The sequence below is a fragment of the Physeter macrocephalus genome, chromosome 4 (assembly GCF_002837175.3).
Source record: "Physeter macrocephalus isolate SW-GA chromosome 4, ASM283717v5, whole genome shotgun sequence".
Taxonomy (NCBI): Eukaryota; Metazoa; Chordata; class Mammalia; order Artiodactyla; family Physeteridae; genus Physeter; species Physeter macrocephalus.
The window spans coordinates 118,500,026-118,516,721 of NC_041217.1; the positions used below are offsets into that span (position 1 = coordinate 118,500,026).

Consider the following 16,696-nt stretch of genomic DNA (forward strand, 5'->3'; position numbering starts at 1 on the left):
AAAAGAGGGAGGCCCCCATACCCCAAAAAAAAAAAAAAAAAAAAAGAGAGAGAGGAAAGGAAATAAAAATGACTCAAGTCATCAGACTGCCAAATTTTTGGTATATCAATTTAAACAAATTTTTAGGGAACTATTCAAATCAAGTCCTGGCTGGGAGTAGGGGTCATCATAGGTAAGTCACAGGCACAATTTTGAGAACTTGCCTTCTGCAGGAACAAAGGAAGTGGGGAGCATACCTAAATCTGCCATTTGCTATAGAAATCAATGGGTGAAACAGTATGCTGAACAAGTAACAAATCCATAGAAGCATTAGAGCTGTTCAGACAGTTCAGTAGATAGCATGCCCATCTTTTAACCTAATATTCTTTGGTTCAAGTCTGTGAAAAGACCTCAATTTCTCCTTTCAACTGTAATATGAACTCTTGGAGGTCAAATATCCTATCATTTAATATATAGCAGGAACTCAAGCAACGTTTGACAATGATAATGGTAAACAATGATTAACTATGAAATGTGACAAAGTAAAACTGAGTACGAAACCCTTTGTAATAATTACCAGCCTTGGTTATTGACTGTCTATGTTACCCCATGTTATTTTAATTTAGAAAGTCAATGACAGAGTACTTTATCCAGATATTATTTTATCCCTTTTTTTCCTAGCAATAGAAAAAATATTATTTATTCACTAAGCTGAAAAGGAATAATTACAATTAATTATAAACTCCTTTAAAACGTTATAATTTTAGGCCATCATTATTCAGTGGAACTACAAAGGTGTTGAGGTCACTACACTGACGATGACAAATAGTATACACAGTACTAGTTTTACCTTTACTAAAAGTAGTGCCAACAGTACCTAGATAGATCTAAACTGTTCTTAATGATTAAAGTAAATAATAAAAAAATTAGATATTATAGGTTTCTAAGTTTGTAACTGTAAATAATGTCTGGAGATTTCACATAATTAAAAGTGAAGCCAAGATAAGAGCACACAAAGTGACAGAAATACTTAAACACTATGGCTCTGAAATTGGCACTGAGCACCTTAAGGTTTCAATTGTATAAAGTACTCTTTATTCTATTCAGTACTCTTAATACTAAAATTTATGATTATTTTAAGTATATCCCTTTCATTGCTATCCAAAGTTATATTTAAGTACTGAAAGCTGAGATGTTACTCCAAGCTTACTTACTCCCAACTTGTACTTTACCAAAGTAAATAGCTTATGGTTTCCCTGCACATACCATATTGCTACATTGAAAATCATGCTTTCAAGACTTTGTTATTCACTCTCTTACTACCTTTTCTACTTCTTAATCTGGATAACTTCTTTTTTAAAAACATTTTAATTTATTTATTTATTTATTTTTGGCTGTATTGGGTCTTCGTGCTGCGTGTGGGCTTTTCTCTAGTTGCGGCGAGCGGGGGCTACTCTTCGTTGTGGTGCACGGGCTTCTCGTTGCAGTGGCTTCTCTTGTTGTGGAGCATGGGCTCTAGGAGCATGGGCTTCAGTAGTTGTGGCTCATGGGCTCTAGAGCGCAGGCTCAGTAGTTGTGGCGCATGGGCTTAGTTGCTCCGTGGCATGTGGGATCTTCCCGGGCCAGCGCTCGAACCTGTGTCCCCTGCATTGGCAGGCGGATTTTTAACCACTGCTCCACAAGGGAAGCCCATGGATCACTTCTATTTATACTTCAAAATTCATATCAGGAAAAAAAACCCCTCATGTCAGGTATTATCTTCTCTAGAAAGCCTTTTCTAATTACTCCCCTTTTACTCCTTAACTAAGCCCAGTTAACTTTCTTTCTCTGCTATGATCCCATCATTTTTTTATGTACACTTTCATATCACTATACAGTCATCCCTTGGTACCTGTAGGGGATTGATTCTAAGACCTCTAGTGGATACCAAAATCCGAGGATGCTTAAGTCCCTTATATAAAGTGGCCTACTACAGTGGGCCCTCCATATCCACAGGTTCCATATCTGTGGATTCAACCAACTGTGGGTCTCTAGGCTACGGAGGGCCTGATGTACTTAGTACATGTTAATGATACTATGATACTATGCATTTCCTCCTTTAGACTGTAATTCCTCAAGGAGAAAAACCATTACTAATTCTTTATACCACATTGAACCCATATTAAACTATATAGGTTTATGCCTACTATAAGCACCACCACAGGTTGATTACATTATCTTCTAATAACATATTGATTCTAGTTTAGGTATCCCAACCACTATGAAATCTTATAAACACTGCTTGTGTGTGTGTGTGCACACACATGGGCAATCTCCCATTCTCGCTCTTATTCATGCTTACCATCAATATTCCTCTAACTAAAGCTAACAATAAACCAATAAAATCAGCAATCTAGTCATACACAAAGACCAAGTTGATTCAACTATTTTCACCTTCTCAAATGATTATGTAGCCCCTTGAATTTCCTGTATTTAATGCTTTCAAAACTTGTTATTTTAACTTTGTAGTATTCTGCACACAACTTTTATTATTGTAAAACATACAAAACACAAATTTTAGCATTTTAACCATAGTAAGCACACAAGCCAGTGTCATTAGGTACACTTGCAATATTGTGCAACCATTACCATCATTCATTTCTCATCATCCGAAACAGAAACTCTGAATTCATTAAACAATAACTCTCCCATTCCCCACTTCCCCCAGGCCCTGGTAACCTGTCTACTTTCTGTCTCTATAAATTTGCCTATTCTAGGTACTTCATATAAATGGAATCATAAAATATTCTTCCTTTTGTGTCTGGCATATTTCACTTAACATAATGTTTTCAAGGTTCATATATCTCGTGGCATGTATCAGAATTTCATTCCTTTTTAAGGCCGAATGATATTCCATTGTATGTATACACCTTATCTGTATACATCTTATTTTATCAGTCACTCATTGATGGACATCTGGTTTGTTTCCATATTTTGGCTACTGTGAATAATGCTGCTATGAATATTTGTGTGCAAGTATCTGTTTGAGTCCCCATTCTTAATTCTTTTAGGTATATACCAAGAAGTAGAATGTCTGGATCATATGGTAATGCTATGTTTAACTTTTTGAGGTTTTCCAAAGTGACTGCACCATTGTACATTCCCACCATAAATGGATTAGGATTCTAATTTCTCCATATCCTCACCAACAATTATTTTCCATTTACTTAATAATAACCATCCTAATGGGTGTGAAGTGGTAATTGTGGTTTTGATTTGCATTTCCCTAATGACTAGTGATGTTGAGCAACTTCTTAAGTGCTTATTGAACCTCTGTATATCTTCTTTGGAGAAATGTCTGTTCAAGTCTTCTACCTAGTTTTGAAATGGGTTGTTACTTTTTTTTTCTTGTTTAGTACAATATATCTTTAAAACCTGATTTTGGTGAAACATCTGAGCAGTTCACCAACAATGGTATAAGGATTAAAAATATGTTTATTCAATATTTCTCCATCGAACAATTTAAAGAAATGTAAAGTAACTATTCATAGAAAAATATGACATAATATACTGATATATTTTCTAAGAAAAAAATGGATGATCTTACCTAGAGTCTTGATTATTAATTAGTAATTCAAGGTTTTGGGTTGATGATGAATCTATCATAGCTGTCTGTTCACTACCCTGGAAACAAATCTTCAGCGATTTTGGTGCATAAACTGAATTTTGAATAAATTCAACATATTTTAATAAAGCTGCAACAGCTGCAAGGCAGTAATACCTGTAAAGTGACAGAAGATACATCACTATAAATCTTTGGAATAAAAAAAAGTATTGCTATAAAAGAAAACATTTATTTCACTTTAATATTAGCAAAATTACAAATATTTGCATAGCATTGCTTAAAATCAAAGGGAAAAAGCACACCAAGTGTTCCTGATTATTGATAACTAGTTAAATTACCTCTAAAACATAAAAGTTGATAAAAAGAGACAATTTTTTAAAGTCTGAGACTTAAGGGATATTAGACTCCCAATAGGTCATATGTTAGAAGTCAACATTCAATGTTAATTTGTGTCAATTTTTGATGTACCATTCTAAGTACACATTCAAATAATGTTGAAAAAGTCTGAGAGTTGTAAAGGTACAGTCAGGAGGTCCCAATGTATAGGAAAGCATGTTTTGATCTCGGTGAGAGTAGTCATCATGTTTAACTGAGCGAACAAGTGGTCCAACCTGGCTCAAAGTAAGAATCTGTTCATGTTATAAGAAATATCCATTCCAAAAATATCATTCCCTGTCTCATTCTGAAGGAGTAAAGGTATGAAGTAACAGGAACACAGCTTTAACTGTGTTTCACTTCTGTACCCTCACATTTCTAGTTTGCTGTAGCTACTTGAGCTTTTCAATTCAAAGTAAAGTGAGCAGGCACCATTAAGGCAGTAGATTATGACTAATTTGGAGAAATTCCATAAAAGTTTAGTTAGCAAGATATGCCTTGTATATAAATTTTACTTAAATATTTTACTATTTCAATAATTACTGAGTGTGTTTTATAAGCCAGGCACTTTTCTAGGTGGTAGGGAATATAGCAAAGAACAAAACACACAAAAGACCTTTCCATCCTGGAATACACACCAGAGATTTACTACTTGCCCTAAATTTTAACTTACTTGGATTGAACTTCCATTAGGACAGTGCTGAATTCTGTTATGCATAATTGTTCAATGTACTCTAGTCCTTTTGTTTCGTTGAAGTATTTCCTTTGGACAGTAGTGAAATTAACGTTCTGAAAAGAATTTTTAATTTGAAAATAAATTTTAAGTTTCATGCACTTGCCCAAAACTGCTTTCTTAAATACATGCTCATACATGGGTAGATGACTTAAATATTGAATAAAGTTTATTTTTCATTATTTATTATTTTCTAGAGTTAAATAAGAAGTTTTCTTAGTTATTTACAAAAAGAATGATGGTCTGTCTTGCTAAGTGAATTACAGCAGTCTGTAGCTCTTATTAATCCATATTTACATGAAATTTAAGTACAATAATAAAAAATAAACATGAGAGTCTCTGACTTCTACTAAATTTATTCTACAGCAACAACAGCAACAAAGGTTTTACATTCAGCCTCATATACACTATCATAATTTAGAGAGGGTAAATCTTTGTAATACACTAGTTGGGGAAGCCAAAAATACCAATTCCAGCTATCAAATCTATGAAATGCTATCTACATAAGGTGAATTTAATTTATAGAATAAAGAAAAGCAGATAATGGAACTTTTTTTTAAAAGAGCAAAAAAAAAACCCAAAGCATGCAGCTGCAGAGTAAAAGGTCTGCCTGCTATGAATAAAAGTAATAGGTAAGAAAGGTATTAATAATATAATAACAATGGACCGTGAAAGAGCTGCAAGGCTGAAAAAAAAAGTCATAAGCAGGTAGGGAATTTGTTATGTGTCAAGATTGTTTGAAGAGTTATCTCATTTAATCTTCCCAATAACCCTATGATGTAAGTCTTGTATCAATATTAAGTACAATTTTCCTCTAAGTCAAATTCTGAGAAGTCAAGCAACTTTTCTAATATACAATTGATATGTTCCAGAGCTGAGACTTGAATTTGGATTTCTTTGACTAAAAAAGTCCATGTTCCTTACTCTTCATATTGCTAATTTAATTGAGGTCTTTTTACGGTAAGTGTGATGATAATGATAACAATAACATTGATTTTCCCCTCTGGTTATAATGCTTTTATACCAAATACTGCTATGGCTCTCTCTCTCACTCTTATCAGGACTTTGCCCAAATGTAACCTCATCAGTGAGACCATTTCTGATTACCTTATATAAAATATCAATTCTCTAGGAGGTAGATACTATTATTGTCCCTATTTTACTGACGAATAAAAACTGAAGCTTAGAGAGGTTAACTTAACTTACACACAGTCATTTAGAATCAGGATTTGAAACCACAACAGTCTAGCTCCTCTATTCTTTTTCTTTTTTAAAATTTATTTATTTATGTATTTATTTATTTTGGGCTGCGCTGGGTCTTCGTTGCTGCACGCGGACTTCCCCTAGTTGTGGCGAGCAGGGGCTACTCTTCGTTGTGGTGCGCCGGCTTCTCATTGCAGTGGCTTCTCTTACTGTGGAGCACAGGCAGTAGGCACGCGGGCTTCAATAGTTGTGGCTTGCAGGCTCTAGAGCGCAGGTTCAGTAGTTGTGGCGCACGGGCTTAGCTGCTCCATGGCATGTGGGATGTTCACGGACCAGGGCTCAAACCTGTGTCTCCTGCATTGGCAGGCAGATTCTTAACCACTGCGCCACCAGGGAAGTCCCTGGCTCCTTTATTCTTAAGCACTATGCTATATTGCCTTACATCTCAAGTGTAGTAAATGTAGGTTGTTTTCGCCTTTGGAGGATTCATCTATCCCACATTCTGTGTTGTTCTGTCCACGTAGGACTGTCAATTACAGTACTCTGTGCCCCACAGCAAAAAGCAAATGACCTGGGATTAATCAATCATAGTGCTTTTACCCCCAGAAACAGTGATTAATCTAACATGTGGGAACATGAACAAAGCAGGAACAATCAGGGTCCTTCTCTTGAATTCATATGTGGACACTGGAAGGAAGAAGTTATTTTTTACTCTCAGTTGGCTAAGCTGAGTTGACATCAGCCTGGAGCCATGAGCAATCATTTTATTAAACCTCACAGAGAGATGGCAGTGGAGATGAGAGTAAGGATAGGATCTATCCAACCATCTGGCTTCCCAGTTACATAAGCCAACAAATTTACTTTTTCACTTAAGCTACTTTAAGTTGAATTTCTGTTATTCACAACCAAAGGACTTAGAATGCTTAATCAATACAAAATAATGAAGGTATATGGAAAGGTATACATAAATAAGGGTGATGAAAAGAAGTCTAAAGTCATGAATGAAAGAGATAAAAGAGTCCTGACTAATAGAGACAATAGGTTTACAATAGGAACCATTTCTGGCAATGAGTCAAAGACAGCTGAGCTACATTGGATCTCTAAGAGCACAAGAAATCTTATATGACTGTAGATGCTGAATATATTAAGAACTATAAAGAACTCATTGGACCATAATCTCAACTTGTTTTCAAATGTGTTAAAGATAAGTCTACAGACACAACGAAATATAATATTCTGAAAATAATTTGCACTCCTCAAGAACTATTCTAACTGCAATGCTGCCTACTTGGTTCAGAACCACAGCCTCCATTCCACAAAGCAGGGAGATGTGCTAAAGGGAAGAGGTAAACCACATGGTAGAAAGGCCCTTACTGAGAGGGAGAGCACTGGCTAGATAAGGTTCCAGAGCACTTCCCTGTCACAGTCCCACAGATGGTGAGACAGTATGTGTTGCCAGGGCAAGCTGTAACAATTCTATAATATAAATCAAATTCTCCAAAAGAAAAAGTACTTGCTGATAGTTGCTATCCCCTAGAAGAATAAGAACTTCACTTTCAACTAGTCTGGGAGCACAATAAGTACTTTCCAGGAAGCTATACCTAAGGAAATCCATGCTTTCTCTAAGTGTCTGCTTCCTGTATACTCTGGGAAACCTCCTTATTACCTAAAAGATTTTTCCTTTTTTTTCAAAGTATATCAAGGGTACCAAATCAAATAAGTGAATTCCTTGTCATTTTTATTATATATATTAATAGTCCCTAAGCTTAGGACTTGTACTTAGTGAGTACTTTAGGGTAAATATAAAGATATCCAAATTATTGTTCTTTAGGATAATATTATAAAATGGATTTTAAATAAGTAAGACAATCTTGAATGGTACTACTGAGAATAAAAATCACTTACCTTGAAATTTTCTGTGATGAGAGTAAACAACTTGGTTGAATTCCCCACAACACAAGCAGTATTTGACATTATTATTTCCAAAGGTGATAAAATTTTGAGTTTAGTGATCACCTAAAATTGTTTGAATAATTTCTTAAATGTAAGCTTAGGATTCTCTAAAACCAAAAAAGTTTCATATTTTTCTGAGAAATAAAATTAAGTCAGAGACATACAAAATCACAACTGTTCTAATTATATGTTTCCGTTAAATATACTTCTAATGGTAATGTGTCAAACATACATCCTATAAAATTATAAATACAAAATATTATCATAAACATAGGCTATATTTTACTCACAATAGTTTGTATCAGCTCTAAGCCTCCAAATAATTTGGACGTATCAAATATGTATTCCTAAAAAAATTTTTTTTAAAATAAATTCACCTACTCGGTATTTTATTCATCTCCATGAAAAACATAAACATTCAATAGCATAACTATGGTGATTCAATCAATATGGCCACACAGGTACAGCTTAGAAGCTGAAAAGTACAGAAACACAGATGAGAAACATCTGCTTTATGACTGATGCTTTTCACAGTCTAAGGTGCATTTCTTAGAACTATTCTAGACACAGAAGTACTTTATCAATATACTGAACATTCCCGTTTTAAAAAAAAAACTTTTATCCTATTCTTTTTAAATTGCATAGAAATGTGAAATACCCAGATATGCAGTACTAATATCACTTAGGTTGTCAGGTATATTAAAAAATTAATTATTAGGTAGGGAAAGGAAGTCTACATACTGGGAACCATAAAGGGGAATTAGGGAAAGAAATAAAGAACAATAAAACATTAAAAATAACAGTATTTAATATGTTTTAGTAATAGTAATGGGGTCAAATAACTTTTTTGAACATAGATTAGCAGTAGACTACCTCTACCTGATAAGTCACACAAATTCCCGTAACAACAGGCCAGTGGCCCAAGTTAATGATGAGTGATAGGAAGTGAAGGAAAGAAGTTGAGTGACTTAAATTATGACTGGTCTAAGGCACCAGTTTCCCTTATCTCTGGAAAATAAAATTCAAATACAGTTCAGTGGAAACAACCCTCTGGAGATAGCATTATTACATATGCTATCTTTGGAATGATTTCAAGATTTATTAATTTGAAGATATTAATTTTAGAAACTAATGTTAATAGTAATTTGGAATATTTAAGTAACAGCAAAACATGCTATTTTAGAATATTAAAAAATTAAAATCAGATGTAAAACTTTAATTCAGAGTAACCTACATTGGTGCAATAATGAATAACCATTGTTCTACCAAAAAGTAAACCAATTAGGAAAGCACTGACTTGAAAATCTGCAAAGTGTCCTCTAGATGAACCATTTTCTAGGAGTATAAATACTTACCTTTGCATATGTTGTGTTGTCTGCAAACTGAGACAATATAATTTGTGGGCTTTTTAAATCAATACTTGCCATTCCTATTTCACCTCTGGCAAGTCCTCTCCCTTCTACAACAGCTACAATAACCGATGGAGAGTGTGCAGAAACTGCAGATGAGGATGTAGCTATTAAACAAATTTTTTAAAGAAAATGTATAAACATTAACAATACTTTCTAGTTCTTTCTCATAAAATCTCAAAGCACCAAGTCTAGGACACAGCTATTACTATCCAAGAAAAAAAATCTCGTTTTGCTCATCAAAATATATCTTTCCATATATCCAGACTAAATAAAAATGTTAATTCTCTATTTTGCCAAAACTTAACTTCACATTTAGAAATAATAAACTTATACATTGTCTTATTTTGCATTTTATTGGAATGAAGTCATAAAGAAACACTAAATTTGGGATCAGAAAACATATTATTTATCTTACCTAGTCATTTGAGAGCTATATGAATTTGAGCAAATTATTTCATAATAATCATGTATCACAAAATATAATGTTAATACCTGCCCTACCTAACTCAAGAGGTAGCTGAAACACTCAAATGGGATAATAATATATATCAATGTATTTTATAAAGTATAAAACATTATATGACTATAAACTCCATTTATGAGATATCTGTGTAATGTTGGATATTTTATTAACGTGCCAAGAATGTTCCAAGTTCTTTACTTGAATTAACTTTACTTCTCATGATTCTATCAACAGACATCATTATTTTCTCCATTTGCTTTTCAGGAGACTGAAGCATGAATGGAACTGGTAGAATTTGTATACAGGCAGTCTGGTTCCAGACCTGGTGCTCTTAACCACTACATGTATTAGTGATTTTGAGATCTATGCCTGACAAACCATAAATATTCAGGTAAGTAGTTTAACCTTTCTAAATTTACCATTTCTTTATCTGTAAAGTGGAAATACCAAACCTTTTTAACAAAGTTGTTATATAAGAATTAAACATAATATAGAAGGGTTTTATAAAGTATATGAAATTATAAGGCATTATTCATGGATAAAAAAAAGTCAGACTACTAAACACACCAAAAATTTTATTTTCAAAGAAGCAAAATTGTCTTTTATCCCCTTTTCAACCTTTCAATATACCTTTTCTCCCCTCCTCACCCTCCCTAATCTAGAATCCTTTTTTCTTTTCTATTCTTCTAACACCTACAAAATTATTTTTACATTTATGCTATCTTAGTCAGTAGTCAACTTAAGAGTTCATTTAAAAATCTATTGGGGCTTCCCTGGTGGCGCAGGGGTTGAGAGTCCGCCTGCCGATGCAGGGGACACGGGTTCATGCCCCGGTCCGGGAGGATCCCACGTGACGGGGAGCGGCTGGGCCCGTGAGCCATGGCCGCTGAGTCTGCGGGCTGGAGCCCGTGCTCCGCAACGGGAGAGGCCACGGCAGTGAGAGGTCCGCGTACCGCGAAAAAAAAATCTATTGTGTCTAGACCTCAGAACCTTTTTTGCCATTAAAGCCTTGTTATACATGGTGATTGAGTTTATATTAGATCTACAGAAGTCAATTTAAGTTCTGCAATCGAATATGACCTTCCCATTCTTAACTGGAAACTTAATACCAAGTTTCAGTACTTGGAAATTCAGTACACACAGAAGACATCTCCCTTAAACTTTAAAAGAACATTTATGCTGTTATCTCTCTGCTATAAGTAATACTAAAATAAGCATCATAGTACATAAAGCTTTTTTCTGGGTCTCTTATTATTTCCCTAAATTGGCTCCTTATAAGTCAAATTACTGGAAAAAGGAAAACCATCACTTTTAAAGGATCTCACATATATTGCCACATTTCTTTTCAGGACTGTACCAACTTCTAATTCCAACAGCAGTATATGAGAAAAACCAACCTTACTGAATCCTTACCATTACTAACTCTGCAATGTATTATTATTGTTGTTGTTGTTATTATTATTAGCTAGTTTAATGGACTGGTGCTTTAAATGTGTATTTTTAAAAATTACTATAAAAATTGAACATCACTTAATATATCCATTTGTTTTCTATATTTTGAGATGTTTACATCCTTTTTGCACAATTTTTACTAGGTCTTAATGTTTTTCAATCTGTTTTTATGAGAATCTTATAAATCATTGACAACTTATAGTTGCTACCAATCTTGCTTTTTTTGATATCACAAAGATTTCTATTTTTGTATAGAAAGTCTTTTCCTTTATAATTTCTTCCATTACTTTCCTGCTACGAAACTCCTCCTTCATTGAGACATTTGATATTCATTACTATTTTCTTCTAACTTTTTGAGTTGTTTAGTTCATTTAGATCTGTCATTTGGGCAGAACTTTGAGCAGTACATTTGGTTCTCCACCTTGTCTGGCTTGTCTGGAATGAAAGATAACCAGACTCATTCATAAGCAGTTGCTAATGGTTTAGCTGGATGGTCAGGGACTTGGAAGGAACAGAACTGGAAATAGTGACAAGGAAATCTGGGGAAGAGGTATGTGGATGGATCTCTTAGAACAGGCATAGACTTTGAAAATATTTGTCTCATGTGAATGCTCACCAAAGGGCATCCACTGTAAAGGAGACTCTTGACAATAGTGGACAAAATGATACACCCTATGATGTCAATTAGCCTCTTTTCCCAGCCACCAGTGTTTCCTTAATAGACCCATGAACAAATCGGCCATGGTGGCAAGAATGGAAACTATGCATCGGCTCAACAACGTGAACTTCCTCTTACAAAGGCTGACCTGGTTAACCCTACTGCTGAGTGCCTAACTGGCCAACAGCAGAGATCAACATAAATGCCCCATACAGTACCACTCCCCAGAGGGACAACATACCACCTGATGGTAGGTTGATTACACTGGATTTCTTCCATCAAGGAGGGAGCAGATATTTGTCCCCACTGGAATAAAAACATATTCTAGATACAGATTTGCCTTCCTTGCCCACAGTGCCTCTGCCAGCATCACGATCTATGAACTCACAGAGTGCCTTATCCACCACCATGGCATTTCACACAGTATTGCATCTGATCAAGGAACCCACTTCACAGCAAAAGAAAAAAATGCACCAATGGACTCTGGCCCATTGAAACAACTGGTTTTACCACATACCCCATCACACAGAAATGCCTGGCTTAGCTGAAAGGCAGAATGACTTACTGAAGACTTAATGCCAATTGGGAGACAATACCCTAAAAGAATGGGGCTCTGTCTTACAGGATGCAGTTTATACTTTGAATCATAGATGCTGTATTCCTCATAACCAGAATACACAGGTCCAAGAATCAAGGGGAGGAAATAGGAGTGGCTACTCTCACTTCACTATTATCCCTATCAACCCACCCAAAGAATTTTTGCTTCCCATCTGGCAACTTTGAGCTCTGCTGCTTTGGAGATCTTAGTCTCCACAAGGTTATTGGTTCCACCAAGTGACACAACAATGATTCCACTGAATTGGAAGATGAGATTACCATCTGTCCATTTTAGGCTCCTTATTTATGCTACTGAACCAATAGGCAAAAAAAAGGGGTGGGTATCTATGGATGGGGTGGTTTCTCCTAACTGCCAAGGGGATATCATGTCGCTATACACAATGGAGGCAAAGTGGACTATATATGGAGCCCAGGAGGTTCTCTAAGGCAGTGGTCCCCAACCTCTTTTGGCACTAGGGACCGGTTTCGTGGAAGACAATTTTTCCATGGATGGGGGAGGGGGTAGGTTCAGGCGGTAATGCAAGCGATGGGGAGTGATGGGGAGCGGCTGTAAACACACATGAAGCTTCGCTCGCTCACCCGCCGCTCACCTCCTGCTGTGCGGCCCGGTTCCTAACAGGCCATGAACGGGTACTGCTCCATGGCCCAGGAGATGCGAACCCCTGCTCTAAGGCACCCCTTAGTATTTCCAACAGTAAATGTTAATGGAAAACTACAGCAATCAAAAAGAGAAAGAATGACCAAGGACTCAGACCCTTCAGGAATGAAGGTCTGGATCATTCCACCTATATTGCTGCAGGTAAGGGAAATATGGAATGGGTAGTGGAAGAAGGAAGCCATAGATATCAACTATAACCTTGTGACCAATTACAGAAATATAAACTGCAGTAGCTTTGGATATTTTCTCTATGCTTTGTTATATGCATGTTTATTTGTATAAACTAACCATTTTTCTCTTTTTTCACTTTTAAAAAATTTATGCACAAGTTATTGGAGGTTAACTTTACAACTTAGTCTTTAAGTAACACGATATTCAGTGGGACCATGACTGAATTTGAGATAATTAATATGCAATGACTGTTGGGACTACGAATCTTCTCATTTTGGGAAAGAGCAAAAACCCCCTCACTTGTAAGTACAGATGTATACATCCTGTTAGGTAGAAACGCAGAGTTGTTTTGTTGTTGTAAAGGAATCCAAATGTGTGTAGAATGACATATATGGACGTTGAATAGCCAAAGGAGTTATGCCAGTTATCAATTTGTCACTCGGCTCCAAATTCACACTTCAATGTAAGCTCTGAAACAGTGGACAGAATTGCTGTATTTCTCCTTTAAAGTGTGCATAATGTATACTCCAATAAAGATGTTTAAAAAAAAAAGTGTGCATAATGTTAAGTTTTCTCAATTGAGGGCACTGGAGGGACCTTGCATGATGAAGGGCTCTCCTGCAGTTTCCACTGGGTCAGCAGTGTAGGTATGAGGACATCTGGTGGTGATGTGCCCAGCTACATACCCAGAATGTGCTGTCCTCTGGCAATCACACAGCCGCAGCATGGCATGGTAACAATCATCTTACAGCCCTCTCAACAGAGATATCCTGCATTCCAGGCCTCCTGCCCATGCTAATTCCTTCGGCTCTTTCACTCTCTATTCAGTCTGTCTCCCATAGTCCTCTTGATGCCACTACCCTCCCAACAGGGATACTGTGTGCTCCAGGCCTCCAACCCACACCAGAGCCCACTCCCATTGCACAGCCATGTTCTAGCCACAAGCTATAGTTCACCCACCCTGCCCGCTTCCTGTTTGCCTGGCCTGGCAAATCTGCAGTCACTACTGAAACTGCCACTCAGTATTCACCTTCTCCAAAGAGGTCAGTACCCCAGCGTTGGAAATGGGACCCAGAAGGGGGCCACTTCCAAGTAGGACCTCTTGGGAGTCCCCTTAGCCCTAGGGTGCCTCACAGAGTTTCCTTATATCCTATAGTTACTCTTTTATGACAGTTTAATAATTCTTTCTATTAAATCTTCCCTGTTTAAATTATTGTATGGTTCTACTTCAGATTGGATCTTCACTGCTACAGTCTCTGTCTTCATGGAGTTTATAGTCCAGTAAAGAAGATGGACAATTTAAAAAAGATAATCAACCTCATTTATAACCAGGAAAATGCAAATTCAAACTATAGTTAGGTAGTATTTTACAACTGCTAGACTGGTAAATATTAAGGAGTCTGACAGTACCTAAATATTAAGGAGTCTGACAGTACCAAATGCTGGATAGGATACAGATCAACAAGAACACTCATATATTGCTAGTAAGAGTGTATGTTGGTAGAACCACTCAGAAAAACAAATTGTCATTATTTGGTAAATGTATACATTCATATATCTTTGAACCAAGAGATGTTTACACATGTAGACCTATTTCACCCATTTTCCCCTCAAGAAAATCTACATTTAGATAAATTCTAAACATTAAGTATTAAAAAATCATTCAGTAGTATTATCAGGATCAACTTTTAGATGTAAGCAAATGTATAGAAGGAAGGGCTTTCTCTTTCTTGTGCTTTTTTTGTCAGAATGATAAAATAATGTAGACCTGCATTTTTTAACAAACAGTAGCACTAACTATGTAGCCTTATTAATCCAGCTTCAAATTGTAGATATGGCTAAACTGATGTATTTATCGTTCAGTCTTCCATATTAGTTACAAATAACTTCATATTAACTTAACTATCCTAATATATAATTTATAAAACTTTAAAAGTTTCAAAAGATCAACTAGGCCAATATTCCACTCACTTTACCTGAATATTCCGTTTGCAGTGTCCAACTTTTATAACCTGGTCTCTGGGGATTTCCAGCAGATAATGGAGTTTTTAGTATTTGAGGATAATTACTATCTTGCGCAGAGGATGAGCTTGTACCGAGAGTAAAATGTGATGCAAGTGTGTTTTCTGCATAAGATCTTTTGTTTGTAAAGTATGAACCTAAATTCAAAAAAAAATAAATATCAGTTCTTAAAGATTCCGAATTATGCAACGTTGTACTGATTCTTATAATCTCTATAAAACTTCATCTGATAATGATTTTTTAGTGTAACAAATTATGACAAGTTTAACAACATTACTGATAAATAATCTTGTACTAAAGTATAATGAAAAGTGCTTGCTAATATGGCTTTTTCTTATACAAGTTGACTGAGACTATTCTTGCTAAAATCGCAAACTACCTTCTTCTTTTTTTGTGTGTGTGTGGTATGCGGGCCTCCCTCTGCTGTGGCCTCTCCCGTTGCGGAGCACAGGCTCCGGACGCGCAGGCTCAGCGGCCATGGCTCACGGGCCCAGCCGCTCCGCGGCATGTGGGATCCTCCCAGACCGGGGCGCGAACCCGGTTCCCCTGGATCGGCAGGCGAACGCGCAACCGCTGCGCCACCAGGGAAGCCCCACAAACTACCTTCTAATCTTCAAATACACCAGATATATTTACTTTGTATAGTAATTATAATACATCTTTTCCTCTGTTGACCTCTTCACTGAAACTCTCTCCTCCCAGGTAACTGGTGTAAAGAGAGTTTTAGGCTCACTTCGATTCAGTTCCTTGTTTAGTTACTTACCTGTTGATATATTACCTATTTTATAGGGTTGTCATAAAATATGAAAGAATGTACATAAACAGCCTAGCATAGTGTCTTGGCACATAGGAAGTTTTTTTGTTTGTTTTTTACTTGAAGTATAGTTGATTTACAATGTTGTGGGCACACAGAAGTTCTTAAAAGTATATACTGCGTCTCTTTTCTCCTCTTCCCCTTGATTTCCATGACAACTCTCTATCTTGATTCTCCTTAAACCACTTCTTTTTAGTTTCCTTTGCCAGGTCCTTTTTCCCTGTCTGCCTCTTAACTGTTGGCTTTCCAAGGTTCCATACTTTTTCACTTTCTCTCAAAATCAAAATTATACATTTTCTCTGGGCACCTCATTTATTATTTTGGTTTCTATTAATATCTATTTCCTGACAATTCTCAAACCTTCATATACAGCCCTAACTCCTCTCCAACACTATAAACCATGGGGTGGCAAACTCCCTCTGTAAAATTGGGACAAAAGAAAAATCTACCTTACAGAATCACTGTGAGGATCAGAGATACAAAATGCCAAGAAGCTAGAACAGAGTAGTGCTCATTAATTAGTGGATGTTATTACTGTTGAAAATAAATGGGTGAAAAAGCATTTCACAAAGGGGGGATTA

At 36.1% G+C, this 16,696-nt stretch overlaps 1 protein-coding gene across 1 annotated transcript in view; it reads right to left on the reverse strand.

Moving 5' to 3' along the window:
* Positions 1–16,696, reverse strand: part of MSH4 (mutS homolog 4) — a 93,926-nt gene that overhangs the window by 75,012 nt on the left and 2,218 nt on the right. Inside the window, exons 2-6 of the mRNA XM_055084514.1 lie at positions 15,256–15,438; positions 9,203–9,363; positions 7,800–7,910; positions 4,632–4,747; positions 3,566–3,739 (exon numbers count right to left, since the gene is read on the reverse strand). Coding sequence (XP_054940489.1) covers positions 3,566–3,739; positions 4,632–4,747; positions 7,800–7,910; positions 9,203–9,363; positions 15,256–15,438 — 745 coding nt within the window. The remainder of the gene's footprint in view (positions 1–3,565; positions 3,740–4,631; positions 4,748–7,799; positions 7,911–9,202; positions 9,364–15,255; positions 15,439–16,696) is intronic.